A 21,779-nucleotide genomic window follows, 5' to 3' on the forward strand; every position below is an offset into this window, starting at 1 on the left:
GCTCCTGAACTTGGCCACACCCAGTTTATAGGATTGACAGCTCAACACTTGCATAACTTTACTTGAAACCCAAATACAAAACATATCAAGAGAGGAGCAGAGTAAAGCCAGAAACCCCCGCTGTCATATATTCTCTTTCCCCGACGTCTACCTCCCTCTCATCCCCGTCTCCTATCCCCTTCTCTTTCTCTCCCTCCACACATTTTTGAGGAAGAAGCTCTTTTTTGCATCCTTGTTCTTGTGTTTTTCTAACATATTGTTTGAAGTTCAATTGTAATGCATGCGTGGGAGAAAAAAAGGACGACGTAACTTCTTTGTGAATGGCCAGAATGAAGTAACTATCTTTTCACCGGCAATCTCTGTCTTCCTCTTTCTCTGTCAGCCAGTGGTGAGAGGATGGGGGAATATGCAAACTGAAACATACTCTTTAAAAAAAAAAAAAAATCTATATCACTTTTTTTGGTTGTCATATTTTTGGTATACTGCAGTGTGGCTTGACTGAATTGGTAGAAATACACTGGCTATTTTTCTATGTTTATTGCACTTGGGAGGTGAAATAGGCTCAGTTTCATGAGTCCGATATCTTTCCTGATACACATACAACAGTCCGGGATATCTCAGCATTGGTAGTAGCATAGTGCCAATCTGTCCATTCTGTTACATTTTTACATGTCCATCTGTCTTTTGCATCTGCACATCTCTACATATAATTTTTTTGCCTGTCACTTCTTCTGTCTATAACAGTAGATTATTTATCTATTAATCTACCCCTCTAGATACAGATATGTCAATATCATTGCTTTACTTTCATTTTTATCTGTTGTTTTAGCTGTTATTTTTCCTTATTTGGTGCATTTATTTATTTTCTTATCATTTGGTACTCTTCATCATACTCTTTTGTCTGATTTGTGTTTTTGTTGCTGTTTTGTGTTATGATTTTTACATTTGAAAGAACATTGCACTACTAGCGCCAATGCAGCTAATGTTTCTATTGGTCCTGCCAACTGTTGTGACTACATCGCCGCTAAGGGAATAAGGCACTGGGTGCAGCCATGCCACTTTCCTATCAGGGGAGAAAGAGACTGAAGACAGAGACGGAAGAAGAGAAGGTTACTACAATAACACTGAATGGGGTTTATGCTATAAAGACTGATACTGGATACAATTTTAATGTCATAACACAGGAAAAAAAAGAATCAAGAACTGTATAAAATATATTTCAATGGAATGTTTATAATTTACCTTTTATATTTTTGAAACGTGTAAAGAAAAAAGATGAATAAACAGTAATAATTTAACAAACAAGTTTGTGAAAAAAGAGACTTAAACACAGTTCTATAATTAAAAGTATGAAAGTTTGAAAGTGAATGCTAATTAAACTGAAAAACTCTTCTCCATTGCAGATAGGAAAATAAAACAAGAATAATAAAATGAAGGAAAAAAAACCCACAAAATTAACTGGAAAAACAAGCAAATCCAATTCAAAGAGAAAACATCAAAAACTCAATAAAAATATTAAAAGCTTATGCCAAAATGTTCTATTTGTGTCCTGTGCATTTTTTGTACATCTAGCTAACAATTACTATCATGACTGATATTATGGAGCTTACTGACTGACGCTCATGTTGAGGACTTTTAGGGGTTATAGTTAAAACATGATTATTGCAGCACAAACATCATCTTCAACTCATGTATTTATTCATCCTAATAAAATGGCACATTTAATACATTACATTCAAGTCAAACATCCCAAATGTTTTTTATTCAAAATACAATTTTCCTACATTTTCATAAACTTAAAAAATATCAAATCGGTATTCATGTGTTATTTCTGTAAAATATTGTATTGAAAAATAATATGACCTTTCTGTAGAAAAACAATCACATAACATGATTGGCTGTCTGCTAGGCTTACACTGGTTTCTCATTTCAGGCAGATACCCTAATCTAGCAGGATACCAACAAACATGATGATATACCCTTACGGGAAAAACCACATGATTTCACATGTGAAATTTCCACATGTAACATTTTATTTCACATGTGAAATCATTTGAAACCATGTGGTTTTGGAACACTTCATGTGATGACATACATTTTTATTTTATTTGCAGTTTCACATGTAAAAATCACATTTTCACATTTGAAATCGTATATACACGTGAAATAACTGTTCACATGTTGAGTGAAATTTTCACCTTTGAAAACAAAAAGTGACACATGCGAGGTCAGTTGTTCACATGTGAAACCATTTGTTCACATGTATTCAATACAGAGTTCACATGTTAACACCACCTTTCACATGTGAGAATAACATGTTTTCACCTCACATGTGAATTGCAGTTTCACATGTGAAAATCAAATTTTGACTTTCACATGTGAAAAACGTTCAAATGTTGTGAGGTGTATTTCATGGTATCACATGTTGAAATTTTGCAAATGTGCAATTTCATATTATCACATGTTGCTTTTACATGTCACATTAACTTCCCATAAGATCACATGTTAAACACGTGAAATTCATGTTTTTTTCCCGTAAGGGTAGTGACACAAAATGTACTGAGCTCTGCCCCAACACTTTGGTTTCATTACTGTAGGTCAATATATACAGTGCCCTCAGAACGTATTCACATCCCTTTGAGTTACAGCCTGAATTTAAAATGGATTACATTGAGATTTTGTGTCAAAGTAGAATTATGTTTTTAGATTTTTTTTTACAAATGAATTAAAAATGTCTTGAGTCAATAAGTATTCAACCCTTTTGTTATGTGAGCAACAATAGTATTTAAGAAGATTTTTTGTGATTCAAGAGTAACATTAAAACAGAATAATATGCCACACCAACATTAGATAACTATACAGAAAACCCTCAAATTGCTGAGATAAGTACATGAAATCAATGAGAGAATAATCAATCAGATTAACTGAAAACTAAAATAGCAGTGCAGATGGCTGTCTTTTTCTAAGTGCAGAGATGTAATAAGAGTATTTTGTGTAGAACGTTGACAAAAAAAAATATGAAATCCATTTTAATCCCACTTTGTAACAACAGAATTTGGAAAAAGTCAAGGGGTGTGAATACTTTCTGAAGGCACTGATAAAAAGGAGTTTAATTTGATTTAAATTGAGGTAAATTGACTGAGAACACATTCTCATTTACAGCAACGATCTAGGGAATAGTTACAGGGAAGAGGGATTAATGAGCCAATTAGAAGCTGGGGATGATTAGGTGGCGATGATGGTATGAGGGCCAGATTAATTTAGCCAGGACACCGGGGTTAACACCCCTACTCTTACGATAAGTGCCATGTGATCTTTATTAACCACAGAGAGTCAGGACACCTGTTTTAACGTCCCATCCAAAAGACGGCACCCGACAGAGGGCAATGTCCCCAATCTTTGCACTGGGACATTGGGATATATTTTTTTTAGACCAGAGGAAAAAGTGCCTCCAACTGGCTCTCCAACACCACTTCCAGCAGCATCTGGTCATCTTATTTATCCGGAGTAAACCAGAAGGTTTGGTAACTAATAATACATAGACTAGGTAAACAAATGTATTTGTGTGTGTGTGTGCACGCCCACACGTTTGCATGTCATGTCAAACAATTGCGTTTGAACCGGAGTGGGACTGTGTATGTGTGTGTGTGTCAGGTCCTCCTGGCCAGTTTCCAGGTGATAACACTACCCATTATGACACCTCCGAGGAAGACCAGGATGAGCCCTGAGGACCGGGCGCTCATAGAGGATATCCTCTCCACCTGTACACGTGCCAGCTCAGCGAAACTGTTCATCTGGAAAGAGAGCGTGTTAAAGAGGGGGAACAAAGAATGATGTGGAGAGAGAGGGGAGGAGAGAAAGAGGGGGAGAAAGGAAGGGCAGAAAGAGAGAGAAATCAATGACAATCCCAGTTCAGTTTTCTTTAACAATAGTTAATACCACATCATACACTACAATCAAGACCAAGTTTATATTAATATAGAATATTGCCCATTCTGTTTATTTTAATACAAAGGGGAAACACTTCGGGGACAGCTTCTGATGGTATCCATATCTTACCCATCCTCCATGTTTCTGGATCCAGTCCAGTAATTTGCCTCTGAAGTACTCCAGAGTCCACTTCAGAATGTCCTTCACTAACTCGGGGAGGTTAGCAATCACCACCTAGCAGAGATGAAAAGAGTGATTTAATACACACAGTGATTGTACTGTACATCCAATAATAATAACAAAGTCACAAGAACACTGTATAAAATACCTTGACAGCTATCCTCCCTGCTACGTAGAACAGCACAGCAATTCTCTCCCAGGTGATTTGACCGTCCTCAAATACCTTTTCTACCAACTTCCAGTAGCTGGGCTTGCTGGTCATTTGCCCCACCATTCCATCTATCACACTGTTGCTTGGACAGGCGGGTTGAGGGAGGTAGGGTAGGAATTAGACTACTGACTTAGACCATTGTAAACTAGCACACAGATAGACAAGCATACTCTATATTCATATTTGTTTAGCTACCCAGCAAACCAAAATTGATTCTGTGAAAGATCCCAGAACATTCGTTAGGTTGCGGGAAATGTTCTCATTACACAAAGAATATTCAATTGTGCTGATAATTAAACAATGTTTGTATAAAACATTCACCTGATGTTGCAAGAATGTCCCCAGAACACATTTAGTCTGATTTTGTTATTACATTAACTGGAAACATAATGAGAACATTTGGGGAATGTTCTGTTGTGGTTATTACAAATGTTGTGCATAACATTTTAATGAATGTTAGAACATTCCAAGGACACCTCATTTAAATCATTTTCTGAAGAAAAAAAATGCTAACGTTAGATAAAACCTTAACTAAAACTTAATGTGAATCTTCAATAATGTTCAGAGAATGTTCCCGATTTGCTGGGTAGTCTATGCATCAAATTCATCAATGTGAATTCACATAATAACAGTTTGAGAAATTTAACAGGTACTGTAAAAACACAAAGCAATGGCTCTAATATCAACTGACTCGTCCAGCTCCCTGTTCTCCTTGAAGGCGTCTCCGATGGTACGTATCATCACAGCCAGCTGTAACACCATCTTCTGCTCCTGCTCACTCTCCAATTCCTGGGTTTCTGTGGAGACCACTACCGGGACTTCTGATGACAACACCTCATCCAGCTGCTCCTGCATCACTCTGGGGGACGAGAGAGCATTCTGGTCCAGAACCACTCCTTAGAGCACATAGCCTGCTGTAGCCTACTGTGTGTAAAACTAAACAACTGTTGCCACGACACATGGTGTCTGACGGTTTTCATTTCTTCCTTGCACTTAGCTGATAATGTAGAGAATTAATTTTTTTTGCTCTCTGTTTTTGTCAATTCCCAACCCCATGGAAAGTGCACACATGCATACACATCCAAGCAAGAGGTTGGAAGCAGCCAGTGGTATTAAGTACTTAAGTAAAAATATTTAAAGTACTACTTAAGTCGTTTTTTTAGGGTATCTGTACTTTACTATTTATATTTTTGACAACTTTTACTTTACGACATTCCTAAAGAAAAAAAATGTACTTTTTACTCCAATTCACACACTTTTCAAGAGAACATCCATGGCTATCTCTACTGCCTCTGATCTGGTGGACTCACTAAACACAAATGCTTTGTTTATAAATTATGTCTGAGTGTTAGTGTGCACCTGGCTATCCATATTTTAAAGAAACACAAGATTTGTACCGTATGGTTTGCTTAATATAAGGAATTTGAAATTATTTCTACTTTTACTTTTGATACTTAAGTACATTTTAGCAATGCATTTACTTTGATACTTAAGTACATTTAAAACCAAATATTTGTAGACTTTTACTCAAGTAGTATTTTACTGGGTGAGTTTCACTTTTACTTGAGTCATTTCCTGTTAAGGTATCTTTACTTTTACAAAAGTATGGGTACTTGGTATTGGGTACTTATCCCACCACTGGAAGCAGACAGGTTTACATCTACACTACCGGTCAAAAGTTTTAGAACACCTACTCATTCAAGGGTTTTCCTTTTTTATTTGACTATTTTCTACATTGTAGAATAATAGTGGACATTACAACTATGAAATAACACATATAGAATCATGTAGTAACCAAAAAAGTGGTACAAAAATCAAAACATATTTTATATTTGAGATTCTTCAAATAGCCACCCTTTACCTTGATGACGGCTTTGAAAACTCTTGGTATTCTCTCAACCAGCTTCATGAGGTAGTCACCTGGAATACATTTCCCTTAACAGGTGTGCCTTCTTAAAAGTTAATTTGTGGAATTGATTCCCTTCTTAATGCATTTGAGTCAATCAGTTGTGTTGTGACAAGGTAGGGGGGTATATAGAAGATAGCCCTATTTGGTAAAAGACCAAAGTCCACATTATGGCAAGAACAGCTCAAATAAGCAAAGAGAAATGACAGTCCATCATTACTTTAAGACATGAAGGTCAATCAATCTGGAAAATGTCAAAAACTTGGAAAGTTTCTTCAAGAGCAGTCGCAAAAACCATCAAGCGCTATGATGAAACTGTCTCTCATGAGGACCGCCACAGGAATGGAAGACCCAGTTACCTCTGCTGCAGAGGATAAGTTCATTAGAGTTACCACCCTCAGAAATTGCAGCCCAAATAAATGCTTCACAGAGTTCAAGTACCAGACACATCTCAACATCAACTGTTCAGAGGAGACTGTGTGAATTAGAGGTCGACCGATTAATCGGAATGGCCGATTAATTAGGGCCGATTTCAAGTTTTCATAACAATCGGAAATCGGTATTTTTTATTTTTTTTACAACTTTATTTAACTAGGCAAGTCAGTTAAGAACACATTCTTATTTTCAATGACGGCCTAGGAACGGTGGGTTAACTGCCTTGTTCAGGGGCAGAACGACAGATTCTTACCTTGTCAGCTCGGGGATTCAATCTTGCAACCTTACGGTTAACTAGTCCAACGCTCTAACCACCTGCTTTACATTGCACTCCACGAGGAGCCTGACTGTTACGCAAATGCAGTAAGAAGCCAAGGTAAGTTGCTAGCTAGCATTAAACTTAACTTATAAAAACAATCAATCAATCATAATCACTAGTTAACTACACATGGTTGATGATATTACTAGTTTATCTAGCCTGTCCTGCGTTGCATATATTCGCTTAGGTACACGTTGCTCCAATCTCAAATATAAAATATATTTTGATTTGTTTAACACTTCTTTGGTTACTACATGATTCCATGTGTTATTTCATAGTTTTGATGTCTTCACTATTATTCTACAATGTAGAAAACAGTAAAAAATAAAGAAAAACCTTTGAATGAGTAGGCGTTCTAAAACTTTTGAGCGGTAGTGTAGGTGTGTCCATATGATGCATCTTTGGTTAGTTTTGAGTATCTGTGAAAGTGAACTCACCTTTTCAGCAGGACCTCTCCTACTCTGTCATCTGTAGAAGAAATAAAAAAATAAAATAAAAAAATCAGCTTAGGTCTAGTCAACATAAAAATAATTCTAAATGTCAAATAGAACAGAATCTTGATAGCTAACAATAACAATGTACTGATAACTTGGTTACATTGTGGCAGACCTAGCTACCTGATGTCTCTACACACGCCATTGGCAGTCCACACCCAGCCCGAACGATAACGTTAGCTAGCGAGCTGGAACTTCAGAAAACTTCAGTATAGTAATTGTAGTTATTCTCTTATAACAGGATACAACTATTCTAGCTCTATTTGACAGACAATGGTTGCTGCTGTTTTATCTCTATTAAGAAAATATCACATTCCTTTGAGATAATTTGCAGAATCCATAAACACAAAAAATCAGTAAGGGACAGTCGAATGAAAGCGGAGAGCAGACGAGCTGCAGACAATCCGCGCAAGCGCATCGTCAATATGGGTCCACACGCTAATGTGTCCGTGTGGAAACTGACTACCATACACAACATGCTAGCTGATAGCTACCTTAGCTCGTTGATTTTTGTCCGGCTAGCTAAAGCAGAGAGGGCGGCAACTAAGCTAGTGGGGGGAGTTAGCGCGACAGGGCAGAACAACCTTTCTTCAGGCGGCAGCACGTTGCAGTTCGTCATGGGGAACTTTTCTTTTGGGATCTGAACTCTCAGATCACAGATTTAGCGAAGCTAGCTAGCATTATTTTTGGTTAGCACGCTGATGGACTACAGAGCAAGCAAGCCAGTGCTGATACATAGTATCATATTGATGATGAACACAAGTTAAAAGTTACTTCTTGCAACATTGTATCATGGCTGGCAGCACCACCAACACAATACCTTTCAATCAATGGAGTACGGACCGAGTAGTTCCAGCACTGTTACTGCTCAGGTAAAAACAAAACATATTCGTTGCATATGTGTAAGTATGACACAAAATACATTTTAAGGTGAATTTACTCGAAATAAAACAACATTGTGTTAGAATATCAGCCATGTAATGATATAAAAAAATTCTTTCACATCACGCTTTACAACATGTCTTAGATAATAGGATTTCTGTTAGCAGGCTATTACCATATGAACTTTATTACTGTAACTAACTCAGGAGGCAGACACGCCTTGGGTCAAGTCGGTTGGGATCTTCTGTAAAGAACAGCAGTCTGACTCTTTCAACAGCTAACCACCTAACATGTCCAGATTCTATTTCAAAACTATATATTTTGCTAGATTATGTGCTGTAGGATGTGCTTGGAACTGGTGAAAAGTGGGTGGGTTTAATTTGTGTTAGGTTCCAACGGGAATCTGTTCCAAAAAGTTCGTAAAGTACAAGGTTGCCAACAAACAACGTGAAGAAAGCCTCCAGTGCAGGTAAGCAGGTCTTGACAAGAGAGGTGGTGATGCGGTCAAGTGAGCAAGTGGTGGGCCTCATTGTTTTAACCAGCTTGGTTACATCAGCTGCAGTGATTTGTGGTGAAGGTTGGAGAACCTTCACTCAGGGAGCAGTGGACTGGCTAGATCAACTACAGGGGCTGGAGAGGACAGGGTGGTGTTATTCATGTTTTCAATTTTGCTTTGGAAGAGGCACAAGTATTGATTGCATCGTTCTGGGAAGGCTAAGGCTGGAGGAGCTTGCTCACAGTAGAAGACAGCACCCAAGAGTTTCCACTGCCGTTGCTGATCAGTTGGGAGTAGTAGGATGTCTGAGCTTTAAGGCCTTTTTGTAGCCTTTCTGATGTTGCTCAAACATCTGCACATGTACAGTTCTAGACGACGGCCAGTTGCTTTGAGAGAGCGTAAGTGTACCAGGGAGAAGATTTGGGGAAAGACACTAGGCGCGTTTTCAAAGGAGCAACTTCGTCAAGTATGGAGGCCAAGGCAGTGTTGTATTGAGCCACAGAGTCAGTAACTGGCAGGTTAGAGATGGATTCAGTAAGATGGCCTGTGTTTTATAGTTTTAAGACTCCTAAACTGAATAGAGTGTTTCTTGGGCATAGGAATAGCTAGGGTGAAGGTGATGAGTTTGTGGTCGGACAGGCCTGGCATAATTCCATCCACGCCTGTGATACAGACCAGGTCCAGTGTATGGTTGTTGTTGTGGGTGGAAAAGTCCACATGCTGTTGGAGTCCAAAGCTGTCCAGGACATCAGCCAGGCCAGAAGAGAGACTGCAGTCAGGGGAGTCGACATGTTGAACTCACCAAGCACTTGCATTTATTTTCTTAATTTTTTTTATTGAACCTTTATTTAACTAGGCAATTCAGTTAAGAACCAATTCTTATTTACAATGACGGCCTGGCAAAAGGCCTCCTGCGGGGATGGGGGCTGGGATTAAAAATTAAGACTTGACTGAAAAATGCTTCTTTAACTTGTCTCTTCCTCTTATTTTCTCTTCCTCTGATTGAAGTGGATTTAACAGGTGACATCAATAAGGGATCATAGCTTTCGCATGGTCAGTCTGTCATGGAAAGTGCCGGTGTTCCTAATGTTTTGTACACTCAATGTGCAAACAATAACCTGTGAAAGTAACCGCCCCTTCCTCGTTACTTTATGGGCTTGACGATTATATCATAACATGTGAAAACGCGGTCATTTTAAGATATACAATTCGTGTTTGTGGAGGAACTTCTCCAGATGCCTTTTATGAAATATTTGACTTGAAGACCATTCAAAAAGCCTACAGCATTTAGTAAACTACAAGGCTACTTCCTGGTAAATGACGTGTCACTTTCATAGCGTATAGCCCTTAGTACAGGTGGGGGGCATCAGTCACTATACCATATAGGCATTTTGCACTGCAGTGTGCAAAATAATCATAACATTTCTAAAAGACCTGAAGGCAGTAAAGCCAATGCAAGTTCCAAATACTGCTTCTCGGAATTCCATCTCTTCACTATATGGACTATTTTCTCTTTATTTTTGTCAGTTGCATTTTCTTTGTTTGTACCACCATTTTGTTAGATATGGTGTTGAGCACAATTAATAAAAAGTACCTTTTTTCAATAAATGCTTGTATCAGCTGATCCAGCTGTGTCCCCCACCCTCCTCCAGTACTACCTATCCTCACACGGTGCTGTGTGGAGTAGCCCCCTCCTGCACCTGTGTGGTGACCCCATCCCCCGGCCCTCTGCTACCCCTCCTCTCCTTCAGGAGCCACGGGGAGGGCGTCACTCTGGGTAAGGAGGACCACACCATACTATTTATGACCAAACCACACTCACACGAATGAAACACTTCTCTATCCAACTGTCTGTCTTGTCTTGACAGGGAACCGCTGCCTCTCTCTGGACTGAAGACCTAACTCTGGCCCTGGAGGCTGCGAAGAGGTACAGGACACACACGCACACAAATGCACCCATACTTACTTACACACACACTATCTTGATCTCCCAATATTAATCTCAAATCACCACGGTTGAAAACATTTTGTGTGGTGTATCCTCTCTGCATTAGATTTATAATTCCTATCACCCAGAACCCACCGGATGAATAATGGACTATGAGATATAACACACTCGCATCTTATTAACCCTTCCTCGACCTCTCTCCCCAGCCTGTCTGTTGGTTCAGTGTAAACTCCCACTCTGTTATGGACCCTTCCCTGCCTCTCTCTGGCCACAAGGAGAGTGGCAACTGCATCGATGGAGGGAAGGAGGTATGGACAATAGCCATTTTCTGTCCCTGTCCAGAGGGAATTTTTTTGATAATGCTTGTAATTATCCAATCTTTTCAGATCTTCACACATGCCTTCTAGGGTGTCGGGCTATAGGTTGTTTGTAGACAGGGTTGCTTTATATCTGAGTGTCTCCTAAATTATAATTTTCTATTTCTGTTCCAGTTTCTCTGACCTTCCTCCTCTCCTCCGCTCCTCTCCAGCCTTTGTTGACTACTCCAAGTTTGGAACGGCGGCATCACCAGCCATCATTCCAGAGGGATCTAATTTATCCAGGTGTGTGTGTGTCTTGACTTCTTTTAAATATGCTTTTGTACTTATTCAGTCACTTGTAAGGTTCATTATCTCATTCCCCCCCTCTTGTTTCTATCTCTCCTTCAGTACCCCTCGTTCCTGCAGTATGTGGGAGGGGGGGTAAGCAGTGTAAGTCTGAGTCTGGCAGCAGTGTGTGTGTCCTGGCACCAGGGGGAACTGTCCTGACGGGGAGAGGAAAGACGTTCGCAACGCCGTGGAGGCAGCCATTAAAGTCCAACCTAGGTAAGCTCTGCTCTAGGCTGGATTTTTATCGACCAAATGTCACCGACAGTGTCGTCAAGGCCATATGGTACTGGGGCAGTATGGAGGTGTGTTTGACCCCCGTTTGACCCCTTCATATCGGGGACACACACCAACAAATATAACTTAATTGTATTCCTGTAGAGTATGTAAGTGAGCTGTGTTTAATGGTCATCTAGCTTTGTCTGTTGGTCTCCGACCCCCGCACCTCTCTGATTCAGAGGGGTTGGGTTAAATGCGAAAGATACATTTCGGGTGAATGCATTCAGTTGTGCAACACACTAGGTGTCCCCCTTTCCCTTTAATACTGGCAAGCACCACAATCTCTTTGCAGAGCCCTCTGAGGTGTGTTGAAGATGGTTACGGAGTACATTTAGTGGACCATTAATCTTACTCTGGGCTCTGTACAGTATGGACTATCACATATACATGCCTTCCTTCTCTCATCTCTTCCTTCGAAAAGACTGGTGTGAAAGGAGTTTGAAAAGAAAATGCATTTCAGTCTGGTTCTCTGTGTGTGATTTTCACTGAGTATACCAAACATTAGGAACACCTTCCTACTATTGAGTTGAATCCCCTATTGCCCTCAGAACAGCCTCAATTCATCGGGGCATGGACAAGGTGTGGAAAGCGTTCCACAGGGATGCTGGCCCATGTTGACTCCAATGCTTTCCCACAGTTGTGTTGAGTTGGCTGGATATCCTTTGGGTGGTGAACCACGGGAAACTGAGCGTGGTTCCCCAGCAGCGTTGCAGTTCTTGACACAAACCGGTGTGCCTGGCACCTACTACCATACCCTGTTCAAAGGCACTTACATTTTTTGGTCTTGCCCATTCACCCTCAATGGCACACACATACAATCCATGTCTCAGTTGTCTCAAGTAGAGGTTGACCGATTGATCGGCATGGCCGATTTAATTAGGGCCGATTTCAAGTTTTCATAACAATCGGTAATGTTTGGACGCCGATTATGGCCGATTACATTGCAATCCATGAGGAGACTGTGTGGCAGGCTGACCACCTGTTACGCGAGTGCAGCATCAAAAGGACCTTGTGGATGCAAGGAGCCAAGGTAAGTTGCTAGCTAGCATTAAACTTATCTTATAAAAAAACAATCAATCATAACATAATCACTAGTTAACTACACATGGTTGACGATATTACTAGTTTAACTAGCTTGTCCTGTGTTGCATATAATCAATGCGGTTCCTGTTTCATTTATCATCGAATCACAGCCTACTTAAACTTCGCCAAACTGGTGATGATTTAACAAAGCGCATTTGCGAAAAAACGTACAACCGTTGCACCAATGTACCTAACCATAAACAGCAATGCCTTTCTTAAAATCAATACACAAGTGTATTTTTTTAAACCTGCATATTTAGTTAAGAAATTCATATTAGCAGGCAATATTATGATTTTGTACGTTTGCCCACTGATAAAGAAAGGATCAGTCTATAATTTTAATGGTAGGTTTATTTGAACAGTGAGAGACAGAATAACAACAAAAATATCCAGAAAAACGCATGTCAAAAATGTTATAAATTGATTTGCATTTTAATGAGGGAAATAAGTATTTGACCCCCTCTCAATCAGAAAGATTTCTGGCTCCCAGGTGTCTTTTATACAGGTAACGAGCTGAGATTAGGAGCACACTCTTAAAGGGAGTGCTCCTAACCGCAGATTGTTACCTGTAAAAAAAGACACCTGTCCACAGAAGCAATCAATCAATCAGATTCCAAACTCTCCACCATGGCCAAGACCAAAGAGCTCTCCAAGGATGTCAGGGACAAGATTGTAGACCTACACAAGGCTGGAATGGGCTACAAGACCATCGCCAAGCAGCTTGGTGAGAAGGTGACAACATTTGGTGTGATTATTCACAAATGGAAGAAACACAAAAGAACTGTCAATATCCCTCGGCCTGGGGCTCCATGCAAGATCTCACCTCGTGGGGTTGCAATGATAATGAGAATGGTGAGGAATCAGCCCAGAACTACACGGGAGGATCTTGTCAATGATCTCAAGGCAGCTGGGACCATTGTCACCAAGAAAACAATTGGTAACACACTACGCCGTGAAAGACTGAAATCCTGCAGCGCCCGCAAGGTCCCCCTGCTCAAGAATACATATACATGCCCGTCTGAAGTTTGCCAATGAACATCTGAATGACTCAGAGGACAACTGGGTGAAAGTGTTGTGGTCAGATGAGACCAAAATGGAGCTCTTTGGCATCAACTCAACTCGTCGTGTTTGGAGGAGGAGGAATGCTGCCTATGACCCCAAGAACACCATCTCCACTGTCAAACATGGAGGTGGAAACATTATGCTTTGGGGGTGTTTTTCTGCTAAGGGGACAGGACAACTTCACCGCATCAAAGGGATGATGGATGTGGCCATGTACCGTCAAATCTTGGGTGAGAACATCCTTCCCTCAGCCAGGGCATTGAAAATGGGTCGTGGATGGGTATTCCAGTATGACAATGACCCCAAACACACGGCCAAAGCAACAAAGGAGTGGCTCAAGAAGAAGCACATTAAGGTCCTGGAGTGGCCTAGCCAGTCTCCAGACCTTAATCCCATAGAAAATCTGTGGAGGGAGCTCAAGGTTCGAGTTGCCAAACGTCAGCCTCAAAACCTTAATGACTTGGAGAAGAACTGCAAAGAGGAGTGGGACAAAATCCCTCCTGAGATGTGTGCAAACCTGGTGGCCAACTACAAGAAATGTCTGACCTCTGTGATTGCCAACAAGGGTTTTGCCACCAAGTACTAAGTCATGTTTTGCAGAGGGGTCAAATACTTATTTCCCTCATTAAAATGCAAATAATTTTATAACATTTTTGACGTGTTTTTCTGGATTTTTTTGTTGTCATTCTGTCTCTCACGGATCAAATAAACCTACCATTAAAATTATAGACTGATCATTTCTTTGTAAGTGGGCAAATGTACAAAATCAGCAGGGGATCAAATACTTTTTTCCCCCACTGTATATATCTATCTATCACACACACAGTTGAAGTCAGAAGTTTACATACACCTTAGCCAAATACATTTAAACTCAGTTTTTCACAATTCCTGACATTTAAACCTAGTTAAGATTCCCTGTCTTAGGTCAGTTAGGATCACCTCTTTATTTTAAGAATGTGAAATGTCAGAATAATAGGAGAGAGAATAATTTATTTCAGCTTTTATTTCTTTCATCACATTCCCAGTGGGTCAGAAGTTTACATACATTCAATTAGTATTTGGAAGCATTGCCTTCAAATTGTTTAACTTGGGTCAAACGTTTCGGGTAGCCTTCCACAAGCTTCCCACGATAAGTTGGGTGAATTTTGGCCCATTCCTCCTGACAGAGCTGGAGTAACTGAGTCAGGTTTGTGGGCCTCCTTGCTCGCTCATGCTTTTTCAGTTCTGACCACAAATTTTCTATGCGATTGAGGTCAGGGCTTTGTGATGGCCACTCCAATCCCTTGACTTTGTTGTCCTTAAGCCATTTTGTCACAACTTTGGAAGTATGCTTGGGGTCATTGTCCATTTGGAAGACCCACTTGCGACCAAGCTTTAACTTCCTGACTGAAGTCTTGAGATGTTGTTTCAATATATCCACATAATTTTCCTCCCTCGTGATGCCAAGTATTTTGTGAAGATCACCAGTCCCTCCTGCAGCAAAGCACCCCCACAACATGAATGCTGCCACCCCCGTGCTTCACGTTTGGGATGGTGTTCTTTGGCTTGCAAGTGTCATGTCTTTGGGGCACCATTAAACTGAAGACATGTTTATCAAATAACTCCCTGTAATTATTATTACGCGATTAAACTGATTCATCGTTTAACTGTAATTAACTAGGAGATCGGGGCACCAAGGACAATATTCAGATTAAAATTATAATTTTCCTAATATAACTTTCCTATATTATAACATTATATTATAGTATCTGACTGATTATCTTCTGGTTTAAATGGTGTATTCTTTACCTTGTCAGTCTCATTCCAAACGTCGTAAATTGTTATCTGCACGAACCCAGTCTTCACTAAGTCATCCATACATCAATTGTCTTAAAATCATGTATTTACTAAACTAAGTAATTCACAGAAAGCATACAAACAGTAGTTATCGTTACAAAGAAATGGTAATGTGACCTAGTGGGCTAAACCGGCATGGTGGCATGTTAAACAAACAAGGGGGTTGGGGGCAGCGGAGAAGGCACAACAGAGTTGATAAATATTAACAATTGATATGCTAATCCTTTGCACATGAACGCTCACTCATTCGGGAACAATTGCAATCAATATATATTTACGCTCAGTGTGTCGTCGGGATCCTTGTTGGAGAGTTTCATCCTCTCTCTCTCTCTCTCTCTCTCTCTCGGTTAGAATGGATCTTTCAAAGCGACATTCATTAATGTCGTTATAGAATGGATGTTTCGTCGGTCTTCACGTTCAATGACACCGAATTTCTAGCTGCAGACTAGTAATTAATATCAAAGACTTGTTATTATTCTGTCGGTATCGATAGTCTAAATGTTTAACCACGTGGTATGGTCAAAGTTCAGTAGAGGAATGCATGGTCAAACCTTGGCTCTCTCTTCTGAGGTAAGCTGGTCTAAAGAAAGAAATTCTGGGTGGGGGTTTTATACTGAACATAGAAAAGGCTGTCACATGACGCCTTGTCCTGTCAGTGTCCCGGGGGCGTGCCGATGACTGAATTGAGCTTTGTACAGAAATACAATTCTCTCACATTAACATCAGTACATAGCATCTCAACATATTCCATATAGCTTTAATCTTATTAAATCATTTTATACAACCATTCGATGTAAGTCTCATCGCTGAGGCTAGTATATAACCTTAGTATGGTAATATGGCCATATTGTCTCTAATGAGCCTCACAAAATTGTACCAAGCGGACCAGTTCGTAGCTGGATTCTTCACCGATCTTTTATACCTTCTCCAGAACATAAATGTTGTTCGGTTCTCCAATTCTGTGAGGTGGAAGAATCCTTTGTTCTCTCCATAAAAACACTCTGTCTCTTTATACTGGAGCCATGAGGCAGGACATTCTCGTTTGGAATTTTACGACCGCCTTCACACAGCCTTGTGTCAGAAGTATAGAGGTCGGGGGATGGTGCATAGAAATCCCAGAGGGCAACGTCATGACACAAGCCTCCCCTTTTTCCTCCAAACATAACGATGGTCATTATGGCCAAACAGTTTAGTTTTTGTTTCATCAGACCAAAGGTAATTTCTCCAAAAAGTACGGTCTTTGTCCCCATGTGCAGTTGCAAACAGTAGTCTGGCTTTTTTATGGCATTTTTGGAGCAGTGGCTTCTTCCTTGCTGAGCGGCCTTTCAGGTTATGTCGATATTGGACTTGTTTTACTGTGGATATAGATACTTTTGTACCGGTTTCCTCCAGCATCTTCACAAGGTCCTTTGCTGTTGTTCTGGGATTGATTTGCACTTTTCGCACAAAAGTACGTTCATCTCTAGGAGACAGAACGTGTCTCATTCCTGAGCAGAATGATGGCCGCGTGGTCCCATGGTGTTTATTCTTGCATACTATTGTTTGTACAGATGAACGTGGTACCTTTAGGCGTTTGGAAATTGCTCCCAAGCGTGAACCAGACTTGTGGTCTGCAATTTTTTTGTTGTTGAGCTCTTGGCTGATTTCTTTTGATTTTCCCATGATGTCAAGCAAAGAGGCACTGAGTTTGAAGGTAGGCCTTGAAATACATCCACAGATACACCTCCAAATGACTCAAATGATGTCAATTAGCCTTTCAGAAGGTTCTAAATCCATGACATCATATTTGGGAATTTTCCATGCTGTTTTAAAGGCACAGTCAAGTTAGTGTATGTAAACTTCTTACCCACTGGAATTGTGATACAGTGAATTACAAATTAAATAATCTGTCTGTAAACAATTGCTGGAAAAATTACGTGTGTCATGCACAAAGTAGATGTCCTAACCGACTTGCCAAACTATAGTTTGTTAACAAGAAATTTGTGGAGTGGTTGAAAAACGAGTTTTAATGACTGACCTAAGTGTATGTAAACTTCCGACTTCAACTGTGTGTGTGTGTATGTATGTATATATATATATATATATATATACTCCAATTTAGGCACTCCTGCTTACATCTTGTATGGTTCGACAGAAAGACGAAGTGATGGGGTAATAAACCATTCCTTCTCCCTTAAGGAGATCTGGCCTGACCTGACCTCAACCCCCTTGATGTCTAATCCAAAGATCTCCACCCGTATCACCTATAGCAATCCTGTGATCTATCCAGCACATTCCAAAGCCATCTGGCACCTGCAGATAACCATTAACTTCTGATGTAAAAACCAGTCTCTCTCACCCCCCTCTCTAAGATAGCAATGTTCCAATTTTAACACAGAATCCAACAATATTTAACACTTACTCAGGCACCCAACGCTCTGGATAGCACACAGGGCACCAACAAAGCCTCTCCACTTCAGGCGATCATACTGAATATAAAGTGTCTCTTCTCTAATCTCCTTTTCTCTAGCCCGTCCCGCAGTCCGGTTCAGCTCTGTCCATCCCTGAGGCTCTAGGAGTGGTGGGTGTGGTTCTCCCTGACTCCTCCCCAGTCATCATGGTGCCCAGTCCAAAGTACCCGCTGCCTGCTCTAGAGTTCATCCAGGTGAGTTCTGTTCTGCCCCCTGACATTTTGATTCAACTGTGTACTTGTGTGCACACGCTTGCTTGTGTATGCTGTTGGGGGTGTGTGTGCATGTATTTTACCCCAAACACATCTGTTCCCTGTCTCTCTAGGTTCTCCAGTCCTCAGGTCTTCCAGGAGGCGTGGTCAGCATTATAACTGGTGGCAGAGATCAGCTGACCCAGGCTCTAGCCAATCACAGTGTTATCAAGGCCATATGGTACTGGGGGAGTATGAAGGTGTGTTTGACCCATGTATACTCTCACACACCAACAAATAGCACTTAATTGTATTCCAGTAGAGTATGTAAATGAGCTGTGTTTAATGTTAATCTATCGTTGTCTCTCTCTCACACACACGCACACAAACACACACAGGGTTGCCAGTTCCTTAAGCACATGTGTTCCAGCCCTCTGAAAAGCCTGTGGCTCCACTGCCAGGAGGAGGATGGAGGGAGAGACTGGGCCCAGCCTCATCCCTCACTCCTGGAGGAGATGTGGAGACAGGCCGTCCAGTGGAAGAGTGTCTGGATCCCCACTGCTTAGAGAGAGAGGGGGAGAAATGGGAGGGAAAGAGACATAGGTGAGAGAGAAAGAGGCAGGGGGGACAGTAGAGGGAGAGATTTAGTGTATTAAAACAATAACATGTATTTTAAGTGGAGGGGGGGGGTTGTAAGGGTCATTCATAGTCGTAAACTGGGAATGATTTTATGTAATGCATTTGACAGACGGGTGATTTGGGAATTTACTACAAACCATATAAAACATTTTACATTACATTTACATTTTGCCATTTAGCAGACGCTCTTATCCAGAGCGACTTACAGTAGTGAATGCATACATTTCATTTCATGCATTTATTTTTTATTTTTTTGTACTGGCCCCCGTGGGAATCGAACCCACAAACCCTGGCGTTGCACGCACCATGCTGGCGTTGCAAACTCCATGCTCTACCAACTGAGCCAGAAGATCATGATGACTATAAAACCTTCAAGGATGTTCCAGTGGTTTTCTCCCATCAGTAGGCCGATGACTCGGTGGTAAATAACACTGAGAGGTGTTATAAACGGTTATATCCTTTATGGATCACTGACTTATACCTCCATCACTCCTATGCCTGGTCTGATGCCTTAATAGCACTGGCGGTGATGCATTCTCTACAGGAAGCCAGCTTTAGTCAGCCAACAATACCTTCATAATTTTGCCTTACTGTGTGTTATATCAATAGGGGGCTTAGATTGAGAAAAAAATTAGATTTCTGTCCCCCATGAGAAGTAAATACAGCTGTACCAATTTTAGATTATTAGTACCGAATTATGTTAAACTGTAGTAGTGTTCCAAACACAAAAGTAGACATTCCTTTTGTGGGATCTTCAATCGTTCCATAGGGAGCCCTGACCCATTTGTCTTAATTTATGTCCAATCAGACACTTTGAAATATATGATAAAAACATAATACATTAATGTAGTTATGACGTTCAAAAGCCATAATAAAAAGATAATCACCTCATGAAATATATATTGTGCTCTCGTTTTTAAGGAGTAGGCTATCTTAGTTCATGAGGGCTGGTCATGAGATTGCTTTTTGAGGAAGTGGTTGTATTACTGGCATGCGTGTAACTTGCAGGAGGTCACGAAGACGTGTGTGTGTGTTTTACTCCCTCAATTGTACCCTCCAAGCTCATCATTAAGCTTTAGGCCTTGGGTCTCAACCCCTTCCTGTGCAATTGGGTCCTGGACTTCCTGACGGGCCGCCCACAGGTGGTGAAGGTAGGAAACAACATCTCCACTATGCTGATCCTCAACACTGGGGCCCCACAAGGGTGCGTGCTCAGCCCCCTCCTGTACTCCCTCTTCACCCATGCACACCTCCAACTCAAATCATCAAGTTTGCAGACGACACAACAGTAGTAGGCTTGATTACCAACAACGGCGAGACAGCCTACAGGGAGGAGGTAAGGGCTCTGAGTGTGATGTCAGGAAAATAACCTCACTCAATGTCAACAAAACTAAGGAGATGATTGTGGACTTCAGGAAACAGCAGAGGGAGCACCCTCCTATCCACATCGATGAGATGGCAGTGGAGAAGGTGGAAAGTTTTAAGTTCCTCGGCGTACACATCACGGACAAACTGAAATGGTCCTCACAGACAGCGCCTCTTCAACCTCAGGAGGCTGAAGAAATGTGGATTGTCACCTAAAACCCTCAAACTTTTACAGATGCACAATTGAGAGCGTCCTGTCAGGCTGTATCAACGCCTGTTACGACAACTGCACCACCCACAACCACAGGGCTCTCCAGAGGGTTGTGCAGTCTGCACAACGCATCACCGGGGGCAAACTACCTGCCCTCCAGGACACCTACAGCACCCAATGTCACAGGAAGGTCAAAATGATCATCAAGGACAACAACCACCCGAGCCACTGCCTATTCACCCCGCTACCATCCAGAAGGCGAGGTCAGTACAGGTGCATCAAAGCTGAGACCGAGACTGAAAAACAGCTTCTATCTCAAGGCCATCTGACTGATAAACAGCCATCACTAGCACAGAGAGGCTGCTGCCTACATACAGACTTGAAATCATTGGCCACTTTAATAAATGTAACACTAGTCACTTTAATAATGCCACTTTAATGTTTACATATGGGCAAGACAAAAAATGTAAGTGCCTTTGAACGGGGTATGGTAGTAGGTGCCAGGTGCACCTGTTTGTGTCAAGAACTGCAACACTGAGTTTTTCACACTCAACAGTTTCCCATGTGCACCAAGAATGGTCCACCACCCAAAGGACAACAGTTTAGTCAACATGGGCCAGCATCCCTGTGGAACGCTTTGACACCTTGTAGAGTCAGTGCCCCGATGAAATAAGGCTGTTCTGAGAGTAAAAAGGGTGGGGGCTGGGATGCAACTCAATATTAGGAAGGTGTTCCTAATATTTGGTAGACTCAGTATGTGTGTCTTTGATTAGAAATGATTTCCCTACTGTAAAGTGCCACGCAGTTACTGGCTTTCTGTGGCTTACACCACACAATGCTACTCAAATCCTCATTTTATGTTTGAAACTCCCTGCTGCCAATTATGCTTTTGGTTGGTCCTGGTCCAGAGGCCGAAGTTTTGTTTGTGAAGGGGAAAAACGTTGAACAAGGCTTATAAGGAGAACAGAGGCACAATATGTCTTAACTCTTTTCCCTTTTGTGACGGTAACAAGGAAATATGGTATGTATTCTTTAACGAATATAATATTGTATTGTGGCCTATTCCTCTCGAGGCATGTAAAACCTGTTGGGCTCTGAAATCTGGTAAAAACAGCTTGTTGGCTTCTGAGCCCTCATCCTCTATGTACTTAATGCTGAGGCTACATACAGACACCCTAGTCTAATGGCCTTCTCTCACATTTCATTATTGTGCTGATA

The 21,779-nt window shown here is 41.1% G+C and overlaps 2 protein-coding genes across 5 annotated transcripts; one reads left to right on the plus strand and one right to left on the minus strand.

Annotated features, from left to right (window-relative positions):
* Window positions 1–1,676: 1,676 nt before the first annotated feature.
* LOC106583949 (apoptosis regulator BAX) lies at window positions 1,677–7,900 on the minus strand. Of its 4 annotated transcripts, none has more exons than XM_014168656.2 (6): window positions 7,599–7,900; window positions 7,419–7,449; window positions 5,013–5,180; window positions 4,259–4,403; window positions 4,060–4,164; window positions 1,677–3,794 (listed from the first exon to the last, which is right to left on the minus strand). In XM_014168656.2, the coding sequence occupies exons 1-6, from the start codon at window positions 7,618–7,620 to the stop codon at window positions 3,651–3,653; spliced, it is 615 nt and encodes a 204-aa protein (XP_014024131.1). In that variant the 5' UTR covers window positions 7,621–7,900; the 3' UTR covers window positions 1,677–3,650. The 4 variants fall into 4 exon arrangements, with proteins under 4 accessions (XP_014024131.1, XP_014024132.1, XP_045561840.1 ...); XM_014168657.2 differs by having other exon boundaries at window positions 4,259–4,397; window positions 7,599–7,899; XM_045705884.1 differs by having other exon boundaries at window positions 7,591–7,896.
* LOC106583930 (aldehyde dehydrogenase family 16 member A1-like) lies at window positions 7,847–19,883 on the plus strand. The gene is made up of 7 exons (XM_014168620.2): window positions 7,847–7,924; window positions 10,506–10,630; window positions 11,025–11,109; window positions 11,509–11,541; window positions 18,215–18,349; window positions 18,481–18,606; window positions 18,745–19,883. The coding sequence occupies exons 1-7, from the start codon at window positions 7,847–7,849 to the stop codon at window positions 18,910–18,912; spliced, it is 750 nt and encodes a 249-aa protein (XP_014024095.1). The 3' UTR covers window positions 18,913–19,883.
* Window positions 19,884–21,779: the final 1,896 nt, after the last annotated feature.

The sequence above is a fragment of the Salmo salar genome, chromosome ssa23 (genome assembly GCF_905237065.1).
Source record: "Salmo salar chromosome ssa23, Ssal_v3.1, whole genome shotgun sequence".
NCBI lineage: Eukaryota > Metazoa > Chordata > Actinopteri > Salmoniformes > Salmonidae > Salmo > Salmo salar.